Source organism: Triticum aestivum, chromosome 2D, assembly GCF_018294505.1.
Source record: "Triticum aestivum cultivar Chinese Spring chromosome 2D, IWGSC CS RefSeq v2.1, whole genome shotgun sequence".
In the NCBI taxonomy this organism is placed as follows: Eukaryota; Viridiplantae; Streptophyta; class Magnoliopsida; order Poales; family Poaceae; genus Triticum; species Triticum aestivum.
In genome coordinates, this window is record NC_057799.1 from 622,298,662 (window position 1) to 622,313,725 (window position 15,064).

Consider the following 15,064-nt stretch of genomic DNA (forward strand, 5'->3'; position numbering starts at 1 on the left):
AAATCGTCCCCACGTATCAATCTTGCGTCGGTTCCCCTTCACGCGGCTCTTTTTCGGTGCCCTGAGACGGAACGAGTGGAGATGCTCTAACGTGTGTGGCTCGTAAGATGAAGCAGAGGAATACTACCAAACTAACGAACGTCACCGGCGATGCCCACGGCTTCCTCCGCGGCCGCACCGTCGTGCTCCTGCTCAACTCCCAGCCTGCCCCCACCGCCCTCTCCTCCAACTCTTCCTCCTAATGCTCTGCTCCGCGCTCCGCCCCGACGACACTCTTCCTTTCCTCCTGCTCCTCCTCGCCGCAGCCCGGTGCCCAGCGTCCCACCTTCGCCGTCTCTGCGCACGCGCTCCTGCGCAAGTTGGGGCTGCAGAGCCACTACTACACCGGCCATTCCCTCATCACCATCTACTCCAACCTGGGTTGTCCCCGCGCCGATCGCAAGGTGTTCGACGGAATTCCCCAACGGGACGTTGTCTCTTGGAACTCCATCATAAAAGCGTAGTATGAGCGGGCGGGGATGACAAAGACGTGGCGCAGATGCTCTGTGCAATGGTTGCCGAGCGTGCGGTGGCACCCAACGCGATGACGGTGGCGGTCGTGCTTGCGGCCTGCAGGGATGCCGGAGCCTTGGTGCTTGGTAGGTGGATGGAGGACTAGGTGAAATGTGCGGGCATTGAGGTGGGATCGCTCGTCGGCTCAGCTCTCGTTGGGATGTACGAGAAGTGTGGAGAGATGGGGGATACCGTCGCTTGGAATGCTATGATAACCCGGCAAGTATCTCGATGGATCAACCTTGGTTCTCATTTCGAAATACCCTCTGATGAATGTAACTAATCTTATCTTATCTGGCCTGATCATTTGTGTATGGTGTGTATGATGATGCAGGCACCCGCAGAACGGCATGTCAAAGGAAGCCATTTCCTTGTTTCACAACATGCGACAAGCAGGGGCGCGTCCAGATAAGATAACCCTGGTTGGGGTGATCTCGGCCTACGCTGCAGTTGGAGCTCTGGAGGTAGGCACTGAACTCGACAGCTATATCTCGAAAAGAGGCTTCTACAGCAATGTCTACATTGGGACTGCTTTGGTGGATCTGCACTCGAAGTGTGGAAATCTCACCTGAGCCATACAAGTGTTTGGGAAATTGCCGTGCAAGAATGAAGCCTCATGGAACGCCTTGATTTCTGGTCTTGCCTTTAATGGGCGAGACCCTGGAGCTAGCTATTCGGCAGTTTGAATAACTGATGAGGAATGAGGAAGGTCTCCGGCCGGACGATATCACTTTCATAGGAGTGCTTTCTGCTTGTGTGCACGCAGGGTTGCTGAAAGACGGCCAGCGTTGGTTCAGTTACCTGATATCCGAGTTCCAAATCGTTCCCAAGGTCGAGCACTACTCCTGCATGGTTGATTTATTGGCACGTGCCGGACATTTAGAAGAAGCATGGGATTTCATCGAGGAGATGCAGATCAACTGCAGTATTGCAGTCTTACTGAAATCTGCTTTCAGGATTGGTATTCATGTCAAGGAGGCCGACAAATTTTCAGGACTCTAGTCTACAAGGAAAATGAATTGGCACCTGCCTAATGTTGGAATTTTCAGAAAAATAGCATCCCAGGTGGAGTGGAGATGGGATCCAAAGGAGCTACATCCCTATGTTTGGGTAAATTCTTATGGGTTACTGTTTTTTCCCCTCGTAATTATCTGCATAGAATGTAAACTTATCTTTTAAAGTTGTTGCAGAGGTCAGGAGCTGGGACATTCTTACAGCCAGTATCATCTTGAATCGGTGACTATGAACAATCAATTTTTTGAAGAATGGATAAGAAAAAACTCCTTAATCAAATACTTGGAGGGACAAACGAAAGAATGAAGTTATATTTTTGGGGTATATCCTACAGACCTACACTATATGTCCATTTCCCACTAACAATCCTGTACGAGTATCTTGTACTGCAAAACAGTACCATAGCATCTACCACTGTATGCCTGACGATTTCTAGAGATCTATACATCCATCCTACCGGCAAGCTCTGCGCTTGCTCAATCAGTTCCCGGCCTCGTTCGTGCCGCCGCTGGGGCCGGATGGCGTCACGGGGCCCCTCGGCAGCATGGCGAGCAGAAGCGGCGCGTACTTGTCGACGATGACCTGGTCCTTGGGCACCTCGCTAGGCATGTCAACGGCTGGCGGGAGCGGCCTCGCGGCCGAGGCTTCTCGGAGGCTGACGACCAGGAGAAGCAGCACGAGGCATGTGGCCACACGGCTGCTTCGGGCGCTGGAAGAAGAAGCCATGAATTGTTTCGTGAGCGGCGACGGGGAGATGATCGATGGAGGGAACTTGGCAGTGAGCAGCGAGAGATCTTTCTTGAAGAAGAAAGGGAGAAGGTCTGCCTTTTGTGTTTATCTGTGTTGGGTGTGGAGCTGCTCATATATAGCGATGGGCGGTGTCGAGTGTTGGGGTGGAAGGGGTCAAACGGGGAGGCTGAGTGAGGTGGAAGGGAAGGGGCTGCGAATCTTCTCATCAGTCCTCGTGTGTTGACTTGTTTCAAGAACAGAGGAGACTCTGCTTCTTCCGCTCTACTCAGGGGCTGGCTGCGTTCATTCGAGCCGACACCAACGTGGAAAAGATGGGTTGTTCCACAGTCGGGTCCATATATAAACTTGTACTGCAAGTAGCTGTGTAACTTTTTGATGAAAGCAACTCATCCGGTCCACTAATTACTTGAACTTTGGTTAAGCATTCAGCGTACGTACCTAACTCGTTTGTCTCGTGCATAGCTAGATAGGCGTACATGAGGTGAAAATTGCTTTTGGAGGCCGAGCTACATGAAGGCCTCCGTTTGTAAAAAATTTAAACGAAATACGTTGAAACGAGGGATATGGAAAAAAAAACAAATATGAATGCCGTTGTGGCAGTGCCATGTGGGCCTGTTTTCCTATGGGCCCACCTATCAGTGGTCGAACGGCACCTTGCCGAACGGCAGAGGATCCTCGTCCCCTATGGAGCCTGGTCACCAAAACGTTCCACTCATCAGGAGGACGCTAGGTAGTTTAGACTCAAGACTAATTATGGCTAGTAGGCAGCGGTGGACACTGTGCAACAGGGAGAAAAATGTGGAAACAACCGGCTAGTGGAAGCGCCGGTCGTTGGTATGGGCATGGACTGGCAACCGCGACTTTTTTTTAGAGCAAAGCAAAGCTTTATTACTTAACTGAGCTTAGGCATATCGCCCAAGACAGAAACGCCCGCCCGGGCTGGTACATCCGACTCCCATTTCATGAAATGGTTAGGGTCACACACACAGCCAACATTGGCAAGTTCATGGGCTACAGAATTTGCATTACATCTACAAACAGTGATAGTAAACTTGGAAAACCATAGCTTTAGCTGGTACTTCATGTCCTCAATGACAGCTGCATACACCGAGGAGTCAACTCTTTGCATGTCCAAAGCTTCAGCCAGCAGCTGCGAGTCCGTCTCCAGCTCGACACGAACGATGCCCAGGTCTGATGCCGTGCTGATAGCATGCGACATAGCAATTGCCTCCGCGGCGAACGCGGCGGTGATATGCTCCTGTCTGCCGGCTCGAGCGCACACAAGTGATCCGTCCGCCGTCCTCACCGCGACACCCCAGCCTGCATGGTTTTGGCCTGGCACAAAGGATCCATCGACATTGATCTTGTAATCTACTCCCACCGGTGGCCGCCACTTGTCCGGTTGCGGTTTGGCTGCTGGCCGTCGGAAGATCTCACAATACTCCAGCACATTGGCCCTCGTCTGCCGAGCTACATCATGCGTCGACATCGGCAACTTCCCTTGCCTGAGCTTGTTTCTATTGGACCACCATAGCCCCCAAAAAGTGAGGATGTGTAGGCGTTTTTTCTCATCTAGCCCCCAAAGATAGTCGAGCATTGCATTCACGGACCCAATCCTCTCCAGCTGCATGCGTTCCCCCTCGAGTGTAAGCTCCCTCCACACTTCTTTCACTGCCTTACACTTAATGAAGAGGTGAGCCCCGTCCTCATCAGCTCTCGCACAGAGGAGGCACTTCGTGTCAGTGATAGGAATGCCTTTCCTTGCAACGTTGATCCGCGGAGCAAGAGAATCATGCTTTAGTCTCCAAGCGAACATCTGGATATTGCGGGGGGACGACATTTTCCATAGTCTTCTCCATGAATGATCTTTAATCTCATTCAGGTTCCCTGGAGCGGTTGAGCTCCCTCCGGCACCTCCGTCCTTCCTCGTCCTCTCCAGCTGGACTTGTTGTTTGTATGCACTCTTGACTGAATGGATCCCTTTTGTATCATAGTGCCATGCAATGAAATCTTGGACACCATCTTCCAGGGGAATATGTAGAATGTGCGATGCGTCGTCGATCCAGAAAGTATCAGGTACGAGCTGTTCATCCCAATGGCCAGTAGTAGGATCAATAAGATCACTAACCCACTCCAATGGACTAGGCCCCCGAGGTGTAATGACTCCCCGAGAGCACGGGCGGGGTAGCCACGGATCAGTCCAGATTTTCACCTTTGTGCCATCCCCGATCCTCCAAATATAGCCCTCCCGAAATAGATGTAGACCGTGAAGCAAGCTTCTCCATGAGTATGAAATCCCCTCCCTAGGGTTTGCATCAAGGAGAGAACCATCAGGATAATATCGGGCTTTCAGGATTCGTGCACACAAGGACTCCGGGGATTGGATGAGCCTCCATATCTGTCTCGACAGCATAGCAAGGTTGAACCGGAGCAGCAGGACGATGCACACTCCCGGTGATGGCGCAACAGCGCATTCGCCGTCTGTGCACATGTGTGTGTGCAGTGCACTTGAGGGAGCACTCCCCTGTTGCTATTATGCTCCTACGCCTCCCCATGGATCTTGTTCTCTTCTCTTCTTTTTGCTGTGATTTTGTAAATTGAAGATCATTCATAACAGGGGAAGAAAAAGTTTTAGAGAGTTTTTCATAAAAAGCCATAGATTTTATTCAGATTGTGATGGACTTTTCTCAAATGTTTATGCTAGTTCATGCTCGTTTTGTACTCTTTTTTGTTCTTACTCTGTTTCAGATTTTGGTTTGAAAAAGTATGCGCATGTTGACAGAGACAATCTATACAAAGAAGTTCAAATATTATTGCCCTGCAAGTTCATGTCTTCACAAGGTGTACCACTATTTTTCTTCTCTCTCTCTCAAAAAGTGTGTGTTTTCAGCACTACAAACAGATCCAATACCTCGAAGAAAGTTATGGGAAAAAATATAGAAATTCTAGAGAGGTTGGGGACAAAAGGGTTTATGTAGCGAACAATTTTTTATTCCTATGGGAAGTCGAGAGAGGTTGGTGAAGAGCATTTTATTCCCGTATACTCCATGTTTTTAAAGAAATGAAATTCAAAAACAAGTAAATGAGAAGTTCAGATTGTTTAACTTCTACAAAAAGACTAAGATATTTTTCCTTTTACTATAAGAACAAAATGAAGAAGTTCAAATTTAAATAAATAGAGTAGCTCAAAATTTATTGAGAAAATATATTTTCCCCGTTTCTACAAAAAAGGTTAGAGGTTCAAATTCTTTTTGAGAGAGGTTGAACAAAAATACGTGACAGAAGTTCAAGGTGAAAACAACGAGAAGTTCAACTACTGCAAGGAATGCATTTCAGGTGAGAATAAATGTATAGAAAAATAAAAGCTTAAAATGTTTGTTGAAAGAAGTTCAAGTGCTCTGTCCGGGGAGGTTCAAAAATTCTTGCGAGAGAGGTTCACCTTGTATTTCCATGTTCAAAAACACAAAAAAGAATTATTATTTTTGCGTTTTAAAATAATTCTCTCAATCCACGAAGAAGGTCAGTTATTATTTGGGAGCAATTTGATTTCAAAAAAAATAAGAAGTCCAAATTGGAAAAATAGAGAAGTTCGATATTTATAGAAAAACACAGGTTTTCTTCCGTTACTAAAGAATAAAAGTAAAGAAGTTCAAATTAAAATAAAAGGAGTAGTTTTATGTTTACGGAAAACTCAAATTCTTTCCATTTCTATGAAAAATAAAAGAATGAGGTTCATTTTTTTAAAAAATGTTTGATGCTTATTTGAAAACATTTTTTCTAAGAATAAGACTAAGAAGTTCAATTTAAAATAACATAGAAGTTCGAATTATATAAAAAACTCAGATTTGTTGCAAAAAGTTCACGTGCACCTCCGTGCATGGTTTAGAATTTATATTGCGGGACGTCCGACATCCAATTACATGTTTTAAAATGGCAAAAAAATGACGTCCAACCTTCAATTGCGTGTAATTCGACGTATACACAAAAATGCGACAAAAGCTCATAGTGAAAACAACGAGAAGTTCAAGTACGGTAAGGAATGCATTTCAGGTGAGAATAAAAGTATAGAAAAATAAAAGCTTAAAATGTTTGTTGAAAGAAGTTCAAGTGCTCTGGCCGGGGAGGTTCAAAAATCCTTGCGAGAGAGGTTCACCTTATATTTCCATGCTTGATTTTTTTCATATAAAAATCGAATACAATTGTTTAATCAAAATATAAAAAGGTGAAGTTCAAATTGAAATAACACAAAAGTTCGGAGTTTATTAAAACCTAGGATTTACCTGTTCAAAAAATAAAAAACACAACGCCATTTTTTGCACTTTTAAAAACAACTCATAAACGGGAAAAATGGTTGCTAGAAGTTCAAGTGCTCGGCGAGGAAAAGTTCAAAAAATTCTTGTGAGAGAGGTTCACCATGTATTTAGATGTCCAAAATACATAAAAAATGTAGTTTTTTGTGTTTTAAAATAATTATCTCAAACAGAGAGAAGTTCAAAGTGATAACAACCGGAAGTTCACGTACTACACGGTGTGTATTTCATATAAGAAAAATACAATAAAGTGAAACAGAGTGCAGTTCAAACAGACATGCCCAGAAGTTCAACTACTTCACGCAGTGCAAAAAACAACACGTCAAAAAACAGCACGTCAAAAACAGAGTGAAGTTCAAACAGACATGCCCCAGAAGTTCAACTACTTCACCCAGTGCATTTCCGTTCGCGATGAACGCAGAAATCATGATCTCGCCATTTTCTAATTTACCTCAAAACGACAGGAATATCATTTGTGTAAGTTCAAGTCCTCGGTCGGAGAAAGTTAAAAAAATATTGTGAGAGACGTTTGTACAAAAAGAATATTATTTGTGTAACACTGACGAATGGATGAAAAATTACAAACAAAAATACGTCACAGAAGTTCAATGTGAAAACAGCAGGAAGTTCAACTACTATGTTGAATGAATTTTAGATGAAAAACTATTAAAATCGTCGCGAGTATGAAAAATTGATCAACACGGGAAAGTTGCGTGTTTACAGCAGCTTTCCATCGGTATATCACCTGCTCAATTCCGGTGAATGGATGGAGAGCTACTACCAGCGGATGGAGATCTATGAGCAAAAAAAACACGTGAAAAACAGAGTGAAGTTCAGATAGACCTGCCGAGAAGTTCAAGTTCTTCACGCGCTGCATTTTCGAAGAATTCGTTTCGCGATAAAGGCAGAGTGCATGATCTCGCTGTTTTCGAAATTACTTAAAAACGGCTAGGAATCAGAGAAAACCATCAACATGAAAAAGTTTTGCATTTTCCGTAGCTTTTCAGAGGTATATTATTTGCCCCATTCCGATAAAGTTTGTACAAATTACGCCAAAATACGTTTTTAGCCATTTTCAAAATTGACTTAAAACAGTAAGGAATTAAGAGAAACAATATATAGAAAAAAGTTTCGCATTTCTTCATGCTTTCCAATGTCGTACCATTTGTTGCATTCGGACGTACGGTTAAAAAATTAACTTGAAAATACAAACTCGATGGAACTTGTACCGTTTTCTAAATTACTTTTAAACCGTTCAAAATTAGGAAAAACATTCAACATGAGAAAGTAGTGAATTTTCACAAGCTTTCCAACGCCATATCATTTGCCTCAATTGGATTAGCCGTTTAGAAATTACATAGAAAATACGAACTCGGCTGTTCGGTTTGCGAAATTTTACGATTTTCCAAATTACTCTTTATCCATAGGGAATTAGAGAAAACTTTAAACATGTTGAAGGAGCGGTTTTACAGCAGCTTTACAACGCCATATTATTTACCTCATTCTGATAAATGGTTTAGAAATGCGATCGAAAATACGATTCATGTTTTTTGTACGAAGAAAAAACGGTTTTCAAAACTGCTCTTAAACCGCTTACATTTTACCAAAAATTTAAGTTGGGTCATGATACTGGTGTCCATAGGTTTCCAACAGTATATTGCAAGCCCCATTTGGACACCTTTTAGCTGAAGTTCAACCTAATACTCGAGAAAGGTCAGGCGCGTTACTCGGAAAGTTCATATTGTGATCAAAATATTATTCTGATCCTGATATATCGCTATTCGTCACCCAAGGTGAGGAATAACTATTCCTCACCCCAGCCGAAGCACACGCCCCCATCAACACGGCAGACGGCACCAGCACCGTGGAGGCTTTGTGCAGTAATCTACAGTGGCTGCTAGGTAATATTACAACATTGAGCGCGAGGAGCCATAACCACCCCCGATTGGAACGTAGTTGACCGCGACGAGGAGGACGCAACATCAACGGGGGTCAGGCGCCGACGACCGTCGCCTTGACTGCGGCCAAGATGGGGGCGAGACGCCGGCCACTCGTTCGCTTCTCCTCCAAGCGGTGATCGAGGTGGATGATTCCAGGTGCGGGCAGCAAGATCTCTGCTGTTGGATCGAGGTGCGGGAGATTAAACTCAGTGTCTAACCTCCCGATCGAGACTCAAGACTCTGCTGTTGTATCATGTTGGATCTTGTTCGGGGATGAGACTGAGGTTCGAGTTCGATCCTGGGCGACGGGGTGAGACGCATGCTCTCTAGCCTCCCGCAGGTTCCACTCGTTCGATCCTGCTGTCGGCCATCCTCCAAGCGGCGTGGGCATCAAGTTCGGCTTCAACACCCGCACCAGCCAGGTCACCTCCTATGTCCCCTCTTGCTTCTTATTCTATTGGATGGATCCTTCCTATTAGTTGGTGGTTCCTTCCAGCATTACTTGGATCTCTACTGTTTACTAGTTCCAGGAGGGGGCCTGGTTAAATTATGCAAGTGACAGGGCTAATTGACTAGTTCAATTAAATCACCAGTATTTAATCCACTGAGGAAAGTAACTATTTCAAGTTCTAGGTTGGTTAAAATTCGGAAGTGATTGGTCCTAATTGGTAGTGGTCAATAAGACTAATTAAGTAGTTCGAGTGCACTAATGAACTAGTTAAGTTCAGGTTAGATTTTGAATTAACTACTACTGAATACATTACAATAGGGCTAGAGTTCAGTTCGTGTTTTGTTCAATAACCCTAATGACAATCCCGTGTTGTAAATGCATTTGTTATTGAAAAATCATATATATGCTCCATTGTGCTACACCAGTAGCATTTTGATAACCTTGGCCTGAATTGTCATGAACAGAACCAGATACACTATTGCGAGCCAACTGCCCCCATCAAATTCGTCCAAGGTCATCCTGTCTCCTCTCAGATCTCGTTGGTCTGTCCATTCTTGGTGCCTGATTAAGCACAAGGTATTGTTGTTCATTCCTTGTTGGATAGTCATTGATAAGTGTTGAGCTGAGTCCAAGTTAATGTAAAGCTCACGCTTTCTATATCGAGCTTTGTTGCCACCATCTTACAAAGTAGTTAAGCATTATGGTGTTTCTTTTGCGTATGCATGTGCAGATTATTAATAGACACCATCACTCTGCCGGGATATCTGGTATTGTTGCTTCGAGCGCGTCTCTCGGTCTCTGGTTCAATGTCATCTATGACACCATCGCTCGGCCGGGCTATCTGGTGCGAGGGAGCGCCATCGGAGAACCCAGCCCGCGCGAGTAGCCATGGAGGCGGCTGGCGGGAGAGATCGCCCGAGCAAGGTGGATCCAGCATCCCGGTGTAGAGGCGCCTCAGCGGAGCACCCTGACCCACGTAAGGTCACGGTGGAATCATCTCGTCTGGGGAAGCAACCATGGTTCTGATTGTTCATATTGATTTTGATAGCAGGGGAATTCACTTTGTACATGAGGGAAATTGAGAAGGCACTGAATCATCTTTACATGTTCAGTCACAATAAAACTCTATTCTGAATTGACTTCTGATTTCAAATGCCCTGCAGGATGCAGCAAAAGATGTCCTGCAAGAATACCAAAAAGGCTGCAGTCAAGAGACAAAGCTGGGAACATAGGATGTCCGGATGCTGACGTAGAGGCTTCTCACTCTGTCCATTTCTGTTGTCTAGTTCCTTCAGCTGTTTATGTCAGAAGTTGCATGTGAACTTCTGTGAGCATATGCCTTTTAATTGGTTAAGAAAATTGTACTAAGCATAAAACTAAGTTTGTTTCTGAATTGTGACTATTGATGAGCTCCATGATCTATGATGAAGTATTGCCAGAAGATGGTTGTAATCTTGGTAGAAAGAATGGTATCCTGATATCTGAAGTGCATCGGTGAGATGAGAAATTTTGTACATTTTGTATGACATTCACTGGTCCTATGTTTCTTATTAAGATGTAAATGTCTTCAGTACAGATGTGACTTGAACTTGGATAGCTAGCAATGAAACATTATGAGTACAAGTAACTTGGAACCTTGCAGTTCATGAAATACATCTCTAACTTAAATGTCAGAATTTGGTTAGTTACTACTCCCTCCGTCCCATAATATAAGAGCGTTTTTGACACTACACTAGTGTCAAAAATGCTCTTATATTATGGGACGGAGGGAGTATTTATGAAATCTATGTTATACATTGTATATGGAGCAGGAATCTTCTGTTTCCATGTAAGCTAATGTGTGTCCATGGCGGTCTGGGCATGACCAGGCGATGGACTGGTGTGCAACTCCTCGCCGTACCTCTCGTCCCGACAATGAGCGGCCCTTGTTGGTCAGTACTACTAAATGCAAATAACGAGACATATATAGGAGTGTTCTCTGGAGGCGGATAATGCATGTGTTGTGTTTGTTGATCTTTCTTTTATTTGCTGAAATTTTTATTAGCAACTGAGGTGTAACCAAGATGTAGGGCATGGTGAGGATGTGTATTCTACTACTATGTGATTTGTTCAAAATTATCTCAATGGAATGTTTGACAATGTGATTCATTTTGAAGTTCAGTAACTGAACTAGTCTCTTTCCTTTATTTTGACGGTGGGTTCATGTGAGAGGGGAGTATGAGTTGGGACTTGAAATCAGTACGCATGCTACAAGAGTCATTTTTGGTGCAATGAATTTTTTTAATTGGAATTGAACATCAATGGTACTGAGAGATCCATCCGTAACGGACTTTGCTAATTCAAGAAATGTATTCGCAAGAAACGATGACAAAGACATATAAACCAAAGATTTTTAAATTCAAATATCAGTTGAAAAAGAGAAAATACAATGTCATTGATGTAGCAAAGCCATAACAATTCTGACATGAACAAATGAATAAATTCAGTGGTAATTAAGCAGCAGCCATAACAAGATTTTTTTTCTTATTCTACTTAATCTTCTTGTAGTAGCAGTGGCAATGGATCTTTTCTTTTTGCTGGGCCGTAGTACACATGCTCTTCCCTAGCACCTCCAGGATTGATGTTTGTAGAGAGGAAGAAGATTGTGAGGACATGTCCTGGGCATTCAAGTTGATAGAAGCTAGGCCAAATCACACTACATTTTTAGCACTAGCTAATGCCCTGTATTCTGTGTTGGATTCAAATGCTGCAAATTCAATGAGTGGGCATAACAAGTTAGATATTCAATGAACAAGAAAATTATTTAGTTCCTGAGCAAATTTAAAAAAGAAATCAAGGTGAGATGCCAACAGATATAGGAAAGCATAAATGTGTTTTCATGTAGTAATGTTGTTGCAGTCTTACGCTAGAATCTAAATGCCTATGAGATGTGTGATTACAGTAACATTCCCTAATTAACCTGTAATTTGCCTTTCGATCAGTACAAGCCAAAAATGGTATGCCATGTTACTAGTATTATAGACAATTGGGCCAGAAACTTTCCCTACAAACCCGTAAAAGGTGCAGGTTTAAAAAATCAAAACAAAAAACCTCGCTCCTTGATATAAAAAGAGTGGGGCTCAGCTTCCTCTTCTCCATTTTGTGATTTGTTGAGTAGGCCTATATGGCCTTACCAGACCATTATGAGAACAATCATAGATTTATTTAGTAACATTCTGCACTGTAAAATTAGCATTGTACTTTCTCCAACTGAAGGAAGCGGTAAACCAAACATAGAAAAAAGTAACAGAAGTATGTAAATTATCAAAATGAGCAACTTGTACAAGATAAGGAACATTATACTTCTGATTTTCTATTCCTTGAATAAACATAAACCTCTAAGATTATGTGCATAAAAGCTTAACCTGATAATTTACATCTGTGACAAAATTTGTACAAAACGTCTTATATTTTGGTACCGAGGTAGTAATTTGTAGCTGAGAATTCAGTCAGTAATGAAGGTTATGCATGCCAACAATCAAGATTAGAACAAGCTAGTAGTAAACAGAAACAAACCATGACAAGAAGACACAAGTCAATAAAGATTCAAGCTGGGGGCGAAAACTCTAAATCTTTTCAGTCTCCTAATTGTTTTTTAAAGGCAGACTCATAATTGTAGAGCTTCAGATGGGAGCATGTGCGGCAGCTAACACGGAGCAGAAACAAATTCAGGTAAAGTGAAGAATATAGACAGCAAGAAAAGAAACAATTTTTTGTACCACCACACTAGTCAGTGTAATTTTAAGCTCGCTCGTCTGGCTACAAGAAACCAAACGTAACTAACTCTGTAACTTTAAAACATCAAAATTAAAGTGGCTAAAAACAGGAATCGACATCTCACAACCAAAATAAAAGGAAGCTATCTGAGGTTGGCATGACGAAAGGAAGCTAACTTCTAGCAACGCCCAAAAATTGCCATGATGACAGAACCCCAGGCAGATGGGTGTCGTCTTAAGTTACAAGCAATTCAGAATTTTAGAATTCAGAGGCAAGCGCAGTAAGTTACTGCAATTCAGCACTAGCCACTAGGCATATGCTACCTTCACATCAGTGTCGCTGAGGTTGGCGTGCGGCCACTCCACGGACACTGAGAGGTATGGTCTGTGTGACAGCGTGGACGCCCAAGGCAGCGGAGCAATACACCGATTCCGAACGGCGCGGCGGAGGCACCCATCAGCGCTGGCGACGCCCTGCACCCGAGCTCCGCCGCGACCACCAATCCTACCCTGTCGGCACCTTTGCAAAAACAAACACCGTTAGACTGAGGCGGATAGGGTCGGGGTTGCAGCTGCAGGACTTACAGTCGCGGGGAGCCTGAGCGGAGGAGAGGAAGGGGGTTTTCCATATCCTCCATCCTCCAATGACGACGGCCGGGACTGGGTTCGGTCCTCGCCGTCGCAGTATCACACCCACGGCTCACAACCAGGAGACGGTTTGAGTCGCCGGATCTGAACCAGCGAAATTTTGGCTCCGTCCACGGGGTGGAGGAAGTGGGGTAGCTTTTTTTCTTTTGAGGGTAGAAGTGGGGTAGCTTTGAGTCAACGTAGAAAGGTAATATTACTTCCAAATACCATCGTAATTTTACAGTGTGAACGGTGGCCTGGTTGGACGCAACCTAAGGCTTCGGCTAGGTCGTTTGGCCAGGGTGAAGAATTACTTATTCTTCGCCCTGGGTTACTAATAGACTTTCTATATATATATATATCAAATAATTACTTATTCTTCGGCTAGGTCGTTTGGCCAGTATGTATGTATCCATATATATGTATGTATCCATGCACTATATAATTTTTGGAATATCAAAAATATAACTCAAAGATAACTTTTGTTATATCAAATAATTAAGTTTAACAAAATTTCATATGTTACAATTGATAAAAAAACACTAGTTGATCATATTAACTAAATTATGTGGTTAATTACACCAACTAAATAATAAAAATATAATCCTTATTATTATTACAGTGTGATAAAATAAGGTGAAGTATGAATGTTTCGTATAAAAATATTTATTTTATTTCGACAAAGGTCGTAAGTTTATTTGGATTGCCAGCCTATGAGTAGAGAATTCAAATTAAGTAAACGAAACAATATCTCAACTGAACAAGCCACGTTTATCATAATTACCTTGTTTATACTATTTTTACAAAGGTTACTCATATAAGTGCGCAACTGCTCGACCATACGGATGAGTGCAATTGTAAATACTTAACAAGATAGGATGATTCCTAAGGACCAATATTAACTCCCTTGTAAAGTTAGGATGACTATCCATTATCCTATGAGGGCCTTGACTGGTCCCTCTCGCCCGGAAGAACTCAATTGGAACAAGGAACTCTCTGTCATGTAATATCAATTTCCTAAATTTGCAGATGCCGTACCAGAACAAGATCTCATGAGCATCATTTTCATTCAATTTTAATTGAAAATAAGATTTAATTTAGATTTTTGGATTAAAACCAAACCATAATTTATTTTGGCCATTTTACCATTAGGGATTAACTAAACAATTTTCTCTTATGATGGTCACCTGAGACCAACTGCGTACTTCACGCACTACTAGCCCCTCGGGCTAACGAGTACTGATGTTAATAAAGCAGTGCGTTCCTTGAAGAACTAACCATAGATGTGGAACCAGAATGATATATTTTACTTAAATAACTAACCATATATGTGTGTCTTTATTTTGAATGATTTTACTTAAAAAAACTGATTGTTCTGTGAAAGTAAACACTTTTCAAATTGGCGAATTCCTTTAAAAACTGATTTTTTTTAAAGCAGGAAATTGAACTTGCGACAAAATTTGAGGAAACACAATGAAATTTTGAAAATTCTGAATATATTTTAATTTTCAACAAAAATATGACGCATGTGATCAACTTTTTTGAATTGTTAACAAATTTTGAAACATGAAAAAATTTCAAATTCATGATTTTTTTTATAAAAACACGAATATTTTTCAAATCCGTGAACAAATTTTGAAACTGCGAACATTTTTGAAAATTGTG

General features: G+C 42.5%; 1 protein-coding gene and 1 pseudogene across 1 annotated transcript; one reads left to right on the forward strand and one right to left on the reverse strand.

Moving 5' to 3' along the window:
• Nucleotides 1-1,978, forward strand: part of LOC123056073 (pentatricopeptide repeat-containing protein At2g34400-like) — a 29,687-nt pseudogene extending 27,709 nt beyond the window's left edge.
• LOC123050501 (uncharacterized) lies at nucleotides 1,851-2,716 on the reverse strand. Its single transcript, XM_044473284.1, has one exon. It carries the CDS (start codon nucleotides 2,290-2,292, stop codon nucleotides 2,047-2,049), a length of 246 nt encoding a protein of 81 aa, XP_044329219.1. The 5' UTR covers nucleotides 2,293-2,716; the 3' UTR covers nucleotides 1,851-2,046.
• Nucleotides 2,717-15,064: the final 12,348 nt, after the last annotated feature.